This window comes from Manduca sexta, chromosome 17 (assembly GCF_014839805.1).
Source record: "Manduca sexta isolate Smith_Timp_Sample1 chromosome 17, JHU_Msex_v1.0, whole genome shotgun sequence".
Lineage (NCBI taxonomy): Eukaryota > Metazoa > Arthropoda > Insecta > Lepidoptera > Sphingidae > Manduca > Manduca sexta.
In genome coordinates this window covers 11,260,925-11,276,072 of record NC_051131.1, presented here as the reverse complement: position 1 = coordinate 11,276,072, position 15,148 = coordinate 11,260,925, and the positions used below count along the sequence as shown (strand labels likewise).

The 15,148-nt window shown below is 35.6% G+C and overlaps 1 protein-coding gene across 1 annotated transcript in view; it reads right to left on the bottom strand.

Moving 5' to 3' along the window:
* The window catches only part of LOC115445272, a 103,539-nt gene extending 89,896 nt beyond the window's left edge, over positions 1 to 13,643 (bottom strand). Inside the window, exon 1 of the mRNA XM_030171490.2 lies at positions 12,972 to 13,643. Within this exon, the coding sequence (XP_030027350.1) occupies positions 12,972 to 12,987 (16 nt within the window). The 5' untranslated portion in view covers positions 12,988 to 13,643. The remainder of the gene's footprint in view (positions 1 to 12,971) is intronic.
* Positions 13,644 to 15,148: the final 1,505 nt, after the last annotated feature.

Here is a 15,148-nt window from a genome sequence, read left to right as displayed (position 1 = left end):
ACCAGACATGCTGATGCTGATTAGGTAAACTTAATATCACTTTGCCCAGCCCGGTGATGAAACCTAGACCTCCTAGACCTCTACAGTCGTACCGTAATACAACTACGCCAGCGAGACGAGCAGTTTTATAAAATCTTTAGTAGTAAGATGATTAGTAATACTTTGAAAAAATTACGAATATTTCCAGTTACAAAAACTAACTTGCAATCCTAAATACGGAAGCATAAGAAATCAATTACAATGCGTCGCAGAGGCTGTATTCAACCGGGATACGTATATGTAGGGTAATTCTGGGCAACGGCATAAGGCCATTAATATCACTCGGTGCGTCATTTGTTTGGATTACGCTGATGTTTTTAGGGCGAATCCATTTATGTAGACTAAGTTGAAGGTCATATGTGTTGGGTATGACATATGGTACGAGGAACTGTTTTATATTTGAATCTGTGGAGACCTATTTTTGTAGGAGATCAACAAAAGCGAGTACAATGTATGATCTATGCTGTGAACTTAGTATAGCAAAAGTAAACTATGGCAGACTTAGTGTAGAAAAATTAAGATAATTTCAGAGTACCATATTAATCAAGTACCATCAGAGTAGAAGAGTCTGGAGAGCCATGCGTATTTCATACTGAAACATAACCTATAATGTAGTACTATTCAGTATTTTCTGCTATTATCATTACTATCATAACCTACTATTACGTATCGGAACTAATAAATTATTTCCCATGAAAGCGAATTATCGGAATAAAAAGAAGCTTACGGGGTAATTAAAACGGTCGAAGAACTGTTCCGTCTAGCTATGAACAAGAAAAGCTTCAAGGAACTGACTGCCTTCAGCAATGGAGAGGCACCTAAAGAAGAAGGTAATCCAGGACGTAGTCTATCTAAATTTCATACAAATCCGTAGTGTTGCCCAAATGCAAGAACAAGACGAGACTTAGCCAGTCTTGGTCTTGGTCTTGCGCCAATACACCTGATCTTGGTCTTGGTCTTGCGCTCCCAGTCTTGGTCTTGGTCTTGGTCTTGCAGCAAGAGTCTTGCAAGTCTTGCAATTACCTATTAGTCTATTACTATTTATTAAAGTTTACTTTAAATCTTAGAAAAACGTATTAGAATTGGAACATTGTGAGCTTGAATTAACATAGCCATAGTAAAGATCAAGCAGATTAATAAATAACTGAAGATTTGATAAGAAATTCGAAAAATCAACTGACCTATATGTCGTTTTCCATGGAAGTAACTGTTTCTTAATAAACATTTATGATTTATAAGCTTACATTTGCTAAAACATGTAAAAAAAAACAAATTAATTACAATAACTTGACTGTATTTTAAAGAACAATACTTATCTGTCTAGAAAGAGATTGAACCTTCAACTTATAAGAAATTTAATAAAAGAGTTTTACGATTTATCATTGTATCCCAAAGTAAAAATGAAAAATTATTATTAATATTTCCCAATTGGGACTCGAGTGGGGCCAAAGTGGGAAATCCCAAAGTAAAAATGAAAAATTATTGTTAACATTTCCTAATTGGGGCTTGAGTGGGATTTAAGTGGGAAATCCCAACGTTGAAATAGTAAATTATTGCTAATAGTTCCGCTTGAATAAATCTAACTAAGATAAACGAAAAAACAGAAACAAATATTAAACATTTAACCGCAATATTAGTAATATCATCTAGTTGATTCGATGTACATCAAATAAAGCGACGAATGTAATATTCCCGCTTGGACCAGTGGTAACGTGAACGACTGATGATCAAGAGGACCCGAGTTCGAGCCCAACTGACGACAAGGATGCATTCAACCAATAGTTCACTTTCTAATCGAAATATAAAGTTATAGTACCATCAGAGTCCGTAATTCAAAATTATTTTTGATTTTTTTGAAATTTTAGATTTTTATAAATTTAGATTGGGATCTGATGGGGATTTCCCAATTGGGCCCCATTTGGGGTTTTCCCAATGGGGGCCCATTTGGGATTTCCCAATGGGGGCCCAAGAGGGCTTTGCGTGACATCCCAAAGTGGGCCCCAAGAGGGAAGCCCAAGAGGGGCCCCATTGGTCGCACTTTTAAATTTCTAGTCGGGCTATCCTTACCATTTTATCCCAATCATAATACTACTTGCGTGATCAGTATAATGTATTCATTTTCATTCTAAGCACTCTGAAACTTATTTATTCTTTGGAACACCTGTAGGTACTCTTAAAATTCGAAATTATTTTGCATGAGTATACCTACGCCCTATGGCGGCAATCAAATAGTGTCAAATGTTATGATTTCGGCGTGGCGGCAACGATTGTTTTAGATTTCAAAAGAAGCCGCCGGCGCGTGTATCATAACCATGTACTTCCGAAAAGCGGCAAATTTCTTTGAGAAGTAAGTACAAAACCTTTGATGCCGCATTATCAAAGTGCCGATGGTTAAAACATAGCTATGCATGCACTCAGTTTGATTTTAATAGATATTTTTTATTCGCTATGTTTATGGTATTAGTCGTAATGCGCATAGGTCCAGCTTTTCATATCCTTGGATACAGTTTTTGCGTCTCATAGAATTCCTAAGCGTACCTACCTATACACCGAACTGATACACCTAACTACTCAGTGAAATAGCGCTAAGTCCTAGCTGCAAGACGCAAGAGTCTTGCAGGCTATGTCTTGTTCTTGCTCAAGTCTTGCACGGTCAGTCTTGGTCTTGGTCTTGCTAAAAATACGCGGTCTTGTTCTTGGTCTTGGTCTTGCAAAAACGCAAGAACAAGACCAAGACTGCAAGACCAAGACTGAATTTGGGCAACACTACAAATCCGTTCATGCTGTATCAAAGTTTACTTCTAAGAAACATCCAAACATTTTCAGAAACTTTCACATTTATAATATTACTAAGAAGTAAGATATTAACATCCTATGTAGCTACATACAAAGCAATTAAAATATCTGAGATTTTAATGACGCAAATTTAACATGACTATTTTCCCTTATCATCACTAAACATGCCAAATATAACAAATGTAGTTCATAATCTAACTCCATTTCACCATCGTGTATAACACTTGACTGAACTTACGTCACACCAACTTGGGGTGATTCGAGAAAATGTTTCGTTATAATCCCAGTGAAACTGACTAGCCCTCCACCATTTAGGACTCGCTCAAGGGTAGACGGGTTTTTGGGAACAATTAATTGCTAAGCTCCATTATCCCTTACATATTTATAGCACTAGATATTAAATGTTTTGACGCTATATAACGTTGTAATTTAATAGATAAATTTGTTCTGTGGAATATTTATTAGATAAGGCAATTTCGACAATATTATGTGTATTTTGATACAGATGCCTTATCGTATAAGGCTTATGAATATGTAAGTATCTAGACAATCGAAGGCAACGCTCTACGAATTCTGCAGTTGCGGAAGATTCAGAAGAAGGTACTTAACATTATCTTTAACTAGACAAGCCACAAACCCTTACCAAAGAACACAGGGGCGATTCGCGATGTTATTGTAATTAATCACATCCAAATTTCAGTATAGGTGGTTGAAAGCTTCCTGGGAACCTCATACATTTAAGTAAATCGGAACCTAAAAGACCAGCCGCCTGACTTTAAGATACTGGGATCTCATTCTGCGTAGATCGGACCGCCAAAAGACATATTTTTTTTATTGTCTGATTATAAAATGTAGATAGATATTGTACATTTGACTTTCCGGACGACTCAGCCACTCAGTCAGTAACATCTCAGTCCGTCCCGCGACTATGAAGGCTGTAAACTCTTCGAAACGTTGGGAGAAAATAATAGTATAAATATCCACGGTAAAATACACCTAGTTTTATAATATAAATGTCTGAATAATAATATTATAGTAAATTAAAAACTATAGTAAATTAAAATAATATAGTAAATTAAAAAGTTATTTCCACAAACATATTTTGAAGAATTTTAAAAGAGCGATTATTGAAGAAAATAAACCTTTTAGAATGAATAATACACTATTTTATGGAAATCATTTATACTACTTGACTTTTCCCTACAGTCGTAATATTATGTAAGATATTTTATTCAGCATTTAGCAATAATAATAACAAAAGTATAGCTTTAAAAAGAATAAAATACAAATAGGATAATTTTATTAGTACTGGCTGTAATTAAATTATTCTAGTTCTTTATTAAGCCTTAAATTATAAAATGAAACATTTACACTAATATATTTCTCCTATAACATCAAACAGTCCCCGAAGATACATTAAAGCCGGAACACTCACTTGTTTTAAGCAATAACAATATATTATCCACGTACTAAAATAGGATAGTAAAGCTAAAATTCAGGAGTAATTATAATACGTTTATTTGATTTGAGGGTAAAAATATAAACATTACCGCTTGGGAGGGCCTGGATACAATTCTCAGGTCAGAGATATGTGCAAAAAATTACGCTTCTTTAACAATGGGATAGAATCAGGTAATAAAAGATCGAACATATATTTTAAACGCGCCTTGAACTACATTAGGTTCTAATTGTCAACATTTCGACAAGTCTTTTTCAGTTTGGGTTACACAAAAGACAACAGTATTCAATTGTTACACAACCAAACTAATCTATTGGAAAAATGCGCACGATCACAGGAAAATATAGCTCACATAAACAACTGGCCATTCCCCCTTACATCGTAACAGCTTTGAAGTAGGACACCGCTGATTGGAGGCGCAGAATTGCGGCCTACATTATTGGTTTCTGCATCAATTGCCTATCTGTTGATTCACGAGTTCCATTTGGTATTTATGCAAATGTTATTAGTCGAGTCTGCAGTTTAATGGTGTTTGAATTATCTTGGATCATTAGTTGGAACGTGGTCGACGACTGACGCTCTAAATTAGCGTAACGCAGTGTAATTTCTCTTGATTGTTTTTTTTTTTTTGTTGTCTGTTTATGAAAGGATTTTTTGATTTTTTTTATTGCTTTTAATGACGAGATGAGCTTACCGATCGCCTGATGCAAAGCGATATGACCGCTCATAATCAGAATCACCATCCAATATCTTAAATCACGAAGTATTGTTTGGTATTCCACTGCGCTCGCCATCCTAAGAGATGTTAAGTATTATTATGTCCAGTACTTTGCACTGGCTACAATGTTCTTCAAACCAAAACTAAAATTCTAAAACGGATCTTAAACACTCTTGATGGATTTGTTTATAGGTTCTTGTGCTCTTCAGTTGTTCATATTAAGGAGTCATTACTAAATGCTTAAAGAATTGGTAACTAAAATATTTGTCTCAACTATCTTAATTTCAGAAAAGTTGTAATGAATTGTGCTCACAGCTAGTTTAATTAACAAAGTTGTTAAGTTTTAAATAGAACTAACCCTTATATCGATGTTTATTATATAGCAGGAAATATCAATAAAATGTTATTACAATAGGAAAATTTTAATTGCACCACACGTACAATTACAGGGCTTAAGGGACTCAATGAACCAGACCCTAAAATAAATAAATTTTTGACTCACGGCAAAACAGAAGTAGAATTTAGGGTTTTAATTCCCGTAATGGCAGTTTATGCCGGGTTAGCCGTTCCTTTTGTCCTGTAAGCATTTTCGTGTAATTTATTTGGGTACAATCGCAAATGTATCGTTTCAGTACAATACACGTGAGGATTTCATTTTAATTTAACACTTCACTGGCCATTCGCGGCACGATAAGAGGTTTAATAAGTTATTAATCAAATTTTATTAATTTAATTTTCGAGCGATAATGTAACTTTTGTGGTAATGCCAGTATCATTCTGATGTTATTGATTTATTTTAAAAGGAAATTAAAAAGGCTATTTTTAAAGTGAAAATATTAATAATTAATAAAAAATAAAATTGAGTTTTTGCGTTAAATTTTGTATCGTTTACAAATGTAAAGCCACCAGGATTCTTACCAATAAACTTATGGTCTATATTAAGTAGAAAGAGGTCTAGACTTCTTTCTCCATTCTCTCGCTCCTTACAGCTATACAGGCGTAGAAAACTGGCTTCCTGATATAAGAAAACTGCCTTTTTATATATATTTTACCGCAGTTATCACCGAAATAACAATAACTTTATTTATCCGACCATAGTTTATTCATAGAATCCTTCGCAATCTATAAAAATATTACACATTAGCGACACCGGAAGCATATAATAGAAAAACTTGAACCGAATATAGACAAAATATTGTGAGTTTCTCGGGACGCGATCCTATTATCATAATCTTTGGCGGCGTAAAATTGGCATGATAATCTTTGGTATCGCTGTCTACTCTAGGGCAAGTTTCATTGAATATAAGATATGTATTTCATTCCTACACTCACGCTGTTTATCCATGAAGGTGTGTGGCGGCGTAAAGGTAGACACCGCTGTAGAGGAACAGATGGTGGCGTTCCTCTATGGAAGGGAAAGATTTCCAGTCAGGCAGATGTTGCGCCTGACCGATCGCGGCCCCTCTGACGGTTCCTATTCGGTGGATATATGCAACGCGTTGCTCAAATTATGAAAACGTAATCCAGGATCGATTATCGCCATCTTGCGTGATTGTTATGGAATAAATCACTACAGTTGTGTCATAGGTCTTCCAGTAGTTCCATTGATGTTGACGAGATGGCGGTGAGGATACTAATTGTACCGCCACAGGTGTAAACATATGTGTAAGTCGAAACTGTTTTTATTTTTAATTACCTTAGCAGGCAAATGCGCAAGCTGCCCGTCTGATGGTAAGCAGCATCCGGCGCCCACCGACTAAAGCAATGCCATAGGCACAGCCAAGCCGTGGCCTACCGGTCGGTAAGCACTCTTTGTAAACCTCGTTTAAAGGACAAGTCATAGCGCTCGGGAAACACCGATGCAGGGAGTAATTCCAAAGTTACGCCCCATATTGTTGCTATGCTTATTCCGCACTATAATGCGACAGAGGTCGAATGTCTTCTATCATATCAGCGATCTGGAAATCGAACCCGGAATGTCTAATGTTAGGGTGAAGAACTCAATGCAATGCCACGTAGTGTTCAGCTATTTTGATAAAAATATTGAAAACTGCAAAGAATATTATCTCATCTACAAGTAACAATTTTTAGATATTATGTAACAGAGACCCTCGCCGCGTCTGCCTACCTGAACGTGATACAACTTAAAAAACTTCTAAAGGAATTTTGATGAAATTTGGACTAGTGATAGTGTGAGATCTCAAAAAGGACATAGGTTACTTTCTATCTCGATATACTCTCTTACGCGGGCGAATCCACGAGCAAAAGCTAGTAACAAAATAAAATATAAAGACCAGTTTCAAACTCTTCGTTTGATATTGTTTGTAAGCAAATTTTTATTCGTTTCAACTAAACAATTTTTAAAATCTAAAACAAAATCCGATAAAGACCTAATACCCTTCGCACGCAGTTAGCTGCAATATGTTACGTGATTTCATCCCGCGTAATAAAGAAACCGACCCTCCACGGTTTCATGTTAAAGCTAAGTAAAAATAAGATTATGCAATATCTCCAACGTATTTTATATTACATAATATCGAGAAATGTTTAAACAAAAATTCCTAAATGTACCAAAGTTCGTACCAACAGGATTCGGCAGGAGAAATGCAAAAAACACTCAACAACTTAGACATTCGCTGTTAAACAAACTTCACTGAAATAAGATTCTCCATTATCAATGGAGGAAAACTCGACATTTACATACAATAAGGGCAAAGAAAATACTCGTATTTAAGTACCAAGTTTTGGGTCAACGAAACGGAACTGTTGAACGGAGCACGAATTGTTTATGTAAACTATTCGGTCTGAAATATTGTGAATGTAGACAACAATGGGAGTATCTCGACGCATTTCCACTTAAAAACATTAAAGGCTTAGCACCACGTCACTCGGCATGAATGGAACGATTCGAGTGTAAATACGTTTCATAATTCCACGTCCTTCATGTATTCACGCTTACAGTGGTACGATGAGTGTGAATTATGCAGCTACTAAATATACTAAGAGGTCTCGTGGGCGTACGGCCGTCTGTAGGTTTAATAAACAGTTTTCATAGACCCCGAGGGCCGTATGCTTAATATCTGTATTTAAATTAATGTTTTCTATGTTTGTGTTCATTCTGTGTACTATTTTGGTGTAAAATACAACATCTAACACTCTTTTTGCATCTATATAATGTCATTTAATTTCATTTCGTAGTCTCACTGTAGTCAATTTTAGATATATCATGAAAGAACTGCCTCAATAATCATCACAGTTCTGTCCAATTCCGAAGTAGGTAAAAGCTTTAATATGTTTCACCATGTCAAACAGGCCAGCATAGTTATTATTAATTTCTATATTTTATACTCTTTTTATAGTTCATAATATTATTAATCTTTAAATACCTGTGTTACATTTACAAAGCACCTTATGGTGTAATGGCTTACACTGCCGTGCCCGGACAAAAGTCAGAAGTTGCCGAAACCCGACATATCCCCATCACTATTTTCATAGTGACTACCTTGGTGGCGTAGTTGTACTGCATGCGCGGTACGACAGCGCTCTAAGGTCCTGGGTTCGAATCCCGGGTAGGGCAGAGTGATATTTGGATTTTTCTGCTCAGTATCAACCCGGAGTCTGGAATTTGTGCCCGTTATAGCGATAGGCCCGCCCCCTATCACATCACATGTGACGGAACACACTTGGCGAAAAGTGGGTGCTTTGGTTGCGCCTCTGCATACCCCTTCGGGGATAAATGCGTGATGTTGTGTGTGTGTGTGTATTTTCATAAAAATAAATGCAAGCACGGGTCTTATGGTATTTGAATTGTTCATAGAAAATAGTACTGACTATTAATTGACATAGAAGTTGCTTATTTTTCAATTAAAATCACCTCTATTTCCAGAAGAATAACGCAGAAAATGTACAATGTTTTTCGCTGTTAGACATTGAATTTAGTAAAGGAGGAAATAAATGAAAAAGCAGAGGCAAATGTCATAAAATATTTCGCTTTTTCATTAATGATCGAAGTTAACGCTAGGATAGTATAACTGCGAATCTGAGATGAACATAATAATTGGTTGCAATTGGAGTAACGTGGGTGGCGAGGACAATTTTTATTATTATTAATTCATATTAATTATTCCTGATATAAAATATTAGATGAATTTAATCATACACTTATTTTGCATTGCAAGCAAAACCATTAATAATTTTTACGACTTGTAAAATGAGTAAAGTCTTTGTTCAATCAAATTTGCTTAAGTCATCAATCATCATTTACAGAAAACAAGGCCTCTGATTTAGAAAATAAGCAGATTTCAAATAAAGATCTACGCACAAGCATCGATTGCCATCTTTCACGAAGGCTTAATAGAATTAAATTGCGCAGGTTTTTGCGAGGGTAACGACCTGGTTGAAGAGGTTAGACAAAGGTGATGCCCCAGGGTCGGAGCCCCAGACAAATGCAGGTCCACAACCTTTAGAATGCAAGGGCGAGCCCTGAACATTGTGAAATAGTTTTCAATTTATAAGTTTCAGATCTTTTTTAGTTTACAAATTAAAAAGATTTTTATATTTTGTGAAGATATAAAAATGAAATGAAATGTTAGAACCTTTAAGTATGTTTTAAGTGGCAATGGAATGACGGGTGGTGTGAGATAAATATTGAAATACATTTAGATATAAAAGATTAATCACCATGATACTAAACATAATATACAGTTGAAAATATAGTTTTTTTCACATTGAATACTAATCAGTTTTGACAAAAAATAAATGCTTATAACAATAAATTCATGCTTAATGAAGTACTACGCAAACTAAATAAAGAGTATGAAATGTAAAATTTCACATCTACTGACAAGTAAGTCATCTAAAGACAAGTAGACATACTATTCACACGATCGTAGTCTCGAGCGGAACATCGCACGATTCCTGGCGGTAATGTTTGTGTGGATTTGACAGCTTTCGCCGCATACTTTGGCCCATATTGCGAATTCTTGGTAATATCGACGTCTGAGTGCGAAATTCAAAAACTGTTAAGGAGATAATCCATATTATTTAAGTATTTTTTAATCAGTAGCTGATATTAACCTCATTGGTCTGAACCTACTGCTCCAGTTTCCATTCGATCTAACTTTTCAAATATATAAAGGGCATAAGTGTGTATGTTTGTAGTAAATATTATGTGATAAGTTATTGTTCTCATAAATGCATTTAAGAAACCATCTTACTGGCAGAAAGATAGTACAATAACAAATCTCAACGCTAAAAGCCAGTACAGCTACGCCAGGCCTAAGGTAACCGAGTAAAAACCTCAACACGAGCCAAGAGTTCGTGCGTGTTTGAAGTACAAATAGTGAGAAATCGAACACTCGAATACCGCTGTTTGCGTTACGAGGTGACCCAGTTGATACTAGCAACAGATTACGGAAAAAATATTGTGTAAACTGTTGTTGATTGTGTATTGACTGTTAAAGCTAATTGTATTAATTGTTTTTAATTTTCTCACTACATTTCCAAAACTGCATGGTCACGGAGCTGAGATGCCGACGTTCCTAAGACCGCAACCTTCATGATCACTTCATGGTGTTATTCGTTCGAAAAGTCAGTTACAATATACAATATATTGTGCATCATAACTCGTATATTGTACAAGAAGTAATAGCTAAGTTAGGTATGTTCCCTATTATTTTTTTATGGCAGGAAGAAGTTATTATTACCGTGTTCTAGGGGAGGTCACGTGGAACGATTATGTTGTACTTATCGGTTCTACTGCCCATGTTAGTGCGGTCCGGAAAATAAAGCCATGGGCAACCTCTCGAATGTAGTCTTAAAAAGCTGTGTTACTCTTTAGAAAATGCTTCGAGATATCCTAAAATATTGCTTAAAATCGGCATTAATACTGTCAGTGCTACCGAAAATTTGTCTGTATTTTACATGATATAAGAATTGTTAATTTTTTGGCCAATGTCTTAGTAATTCGAATAATCGAAGTTACATCTTTATTCACGATTATTAATATCTAGAGATCGGATTATGCATTCGGATATTTTGGTAATCTTTGCCGGTTTTTGCATATAATGCTTTAAATTCTGGGATAGTTCATATTTTTGCTATATTAGACGATATTATATTCTTTCTTTTCTTTAACATAACTAACAATACATGAAATATTACGTTGCATTGTTCCCGACCAATCTTATTAAAGCGGATAAGTTGAAAATAACCTTGGATTTAAGTTTCATCACTAAATAACAACCTTTTGCCACAGGCAATAAGTGCTGGCCACCCAAGATTATAAACAGATAAACTCAAAATCCCCTAGCCCGACCTGGTCACAAAACCCAAGATAGTCGTATAGTGTACCGAAATGCGCACGAAATGTGCGTAAAATTACGTCCCCAAGGCAGTATGATTGGAGATAAATTGCTTTTTAATATGAATATTATGTTATCATCATCATAATTTTAGTCGGGAATCGTCCACTGCTGGACAAAGGCCTCCCCCATTGAGCGCCACAGGGACCGGGTCTGGGCCGCCCTCATCCATCGGACTCCGACGACCGTCACCAGATCGTCGGTCCATCTCGTGGGGGGCCTGCCTACGCTGCGTCTCCCGGTTCGTGGTCGCCACTCCAGAACTTTTGAATTTGTATTCTGATTTTAAATAAAAAAAAAAATATATTTTTATTACTTGATGATGCATATTATCCGTTACTTAATAATATCCTGGTAAAGGTGAAGGAACACATTGTGAGGCAACCTGCATACCCGTAAGTGTATGAATCACTTAAAAAGATATGATTACTCTACCAATCCGCAATAGAGCGTGAGAGATGAAACACGGACAAAGTTTAATAGATGGATAGTATCATTAGATAGTTCATTTTACATTAAACTTCTATTAGAACTATAGAAATACAAAAAAAAATTGTCTAGTAAAATGTCTATAAAGATAATTAATAATTTTATAAAGTTGAGTTCTCCCTCTTTTAAATTGTTCCTTATTACGTTATGTGGATATAATACCTATGCTTACCCCTTAATAGGAAATTAGGCGTATTGCATTGATCATATGTATTATAAGTACATATATTAAGAAAGTTATTATTACGTTCTAAAAATTAAAAAGAATTGTATTTCTTTTATTATTAGTTTATATTCGCGACTTCGTCCGCGTGAAAGTAATTTCTCGAAATAAATTTTCACAGGAAAAGTGCATTTTTTTCCGTGAACAAAAGGAGTCTATGTCACTCTCTGGCCTATAAACTGTATCCGTTGCTTCCTTGCTGTTTTAAAGGAGGGTAAATTAAAATAGTTTTTTATTTACACTATAATTCAGCAAAGAGTATAATACCAGTCTTTTTTTAATACCGAGCTACATCTCCATCTCCAACACACCTCGCTTATGTATTATAAATTATGCTTAAGTATTTATAATTAACTGCATATTTTATTATAATTCAATTTTACGGTTGAATTAAAATACCATCCATTTTAATTACTGGCCAAATTACATTTGACCTTTTAATATAAAAAAGTAAAAATGTATGGTCGAATCATTAGTTCGAAATTTAAACAATGCTATGAACAAACATTAAGGTTATAGCTTAAGGTACATTTTTCATACATTTTGTTTCACCTTTAATCTGGGTAACTAAACAAGTATTGGCAAGTAAAGAATTTAAATTCACGTCTAGTTAGTGATTAGTTCTCGCAAATTTCGTCGTATTAAATTTTAAAGGCCGAAATATCCATGCATATTAATTATTTTTACGTTTTTCTTTCAACTGCGAGAACTAATCACTAACTAGACGTGAATTTAAATTCTTTACTTGCCAATACTTGTTTAGTTACCCAGATTAAAGGTGAAACAAAATGTATGAAAAATGGACCTTAAGCTATAACATTAATATTAATTACAGCTACGTGAAAAAGTTTGCGTACGAAAAAAAAAACAAATTGAATGGCTCACCTTTTAAAATTTTCATTTTGATAGCGCCACGTAACTCGTCACTGAAGTGGTCACAAGGGCTCCATGTTTACAAACTTCATTAATGTTACGTGAAATTTAATTTTCAGTTTAGTATGAATTGAAACTTTACGACTTTACAACTTCCGCGAACACACATCATGGTTCATTCATAAACTTCCTGACAACTTCTATATTATTTTACGCAAGTAAATGAAAATGTCTACTAGAATATTTCACTAAACTTAGACGTCTCTAATTAGTAAAAGAGTACTCGCTTTTTGCGGTAAATGTCAAGAGAGAGTGCAACTGAAAACAAGGTTGGGGCGCTAGCGCGGGAAAACGTGTCAAGGTTATACCTACTGGCACTTCAATAAGACCGCGGCGGACACTGCAATCAAACGTGTGCCAAGACAGCTACCAATACAGCCTACCAAACACGTATCATCTAATATAAATACTACAAAATTATCCTTCAACTATTAATTATTATCTAACTTCAAACACTCGCAGCTTAACCTAAACACACAACACTAAATTAGTCTTTAAAGTTGATAATCGCGAAAACATCGAAGCGAGCCGCCGGTTCCGTGCCGCGCTGCACCACTTCCAAACTATTCCATTTTCAAATTTTTGACATTCCGTCCGTTGGCCACGGGCTCGCGCGATGCAACATCCCTCCACCGAGCACCGAGTGGACTGGAACTGCCGGCAGAGGCCGCTGCGTGCAAAATTGGCGCAATTTGCGCGCATGCGCGGTGCATTTGCGAGCCGGCGGGACCCGATGTGACCCGACGCCCCTAGCTTGATAGAAAAATCGAGGACGTGCCGTGACGTCAAGCAATCGTATCTACAAAATATGGGTTAATCGGACGTAACAAAAACAATCGGATCAACTGATACTAATTCCAGGTGCGGTGTAGTAATCCAATTGGAATCTTGTATCGAGCGAAAGCAACATAATACGGCTATACGAGGTAACTTATTGCGTTGGCGCCCTGTCCTATACCCTTATCATTCTGTCTGGCTATTTCCATTATTCTACCGAGGAAAAAATACAAATCTCTTCTTAATCCCGATGGAGGTGGCGCGAGATTGTTTTGAACCGACCGACGCTGCGCTGTCCAGAGCCAACGAAATTTTCGCTCGCTTTGTTTCTTATAAATGGTGCTCTAGAGATAGCAAAGGTGAAAGGTGCCTGTGATATTTAGATTAGGACAGCGTTGAAACATATAATTTGCTTAACCATACGGACGATGCGGTTCCCATATCCCTCAAATGTGCTCAGTCTATTTTGGATTATAAACATACATTAGTATAGTATCATTGAATTTATTTATGATAAAATTTTAAGAGAAATTAGAAAATATATGTTCTTTTCTGTCTATGCGCTCTCCTATAGACTTGCTATTTTGCAGAAAACTCTTTTTATTTTGCACCCATCGGTTTAGCCGGCAAACATCTTGAGCTCAGTACCGTGTGGTGGAGGATATTTTTGTTCGTAAGTGCAAGTACACTTATTTGCCGACTATTATAAGTACATAGTGATTCTATACTAAGAGCTTAGGCTAATAATGGCGTGAGAGTGAGCAAGGGTGAACTTAATCTCAAGATTTTTTGAGGTTACTTTAGTCTCAAACCTAATAAATTCTAATCCAGAATATGTGTCCAGGGCCGATCACGTGTCTTTTTTGTATGAAAAATCCTATTTTTTGCCTCACGAGTATTGCACCTAGGAATATAATATACTTAATAATAAACGTTTACTATATAAATGTAAATAGAACCTTATTATTTTCACGTCGTTGGTTCACTGGCACTACACCGATATATCAATTATTTACGCGCAATTGTCTTGTCATGAAATATACGGTTTTATACGGATAAAGTATGGAAATATAAATGATAGACGTATGTATAAAGTTGTCAATTTGTTACACTTTTATATTCCGTCAGGTAACCGATAATTTCATGCAAAATTTTTGCACAAATAAATTGCATAAGGTAAGGCACGAGTTTGAATCCATACACCTAAGTTGCTTCCAACTGTATGGCTTCTACGTAGATGTTGATGTTTTTATGTGGGTATATAATAGTGTGTATGTTACAAATTGTATTTGTGTAGCTTTCCCCATTTGTCGTTATAAAATATTTACAAGGTATCAATAAGCTAGATGGTA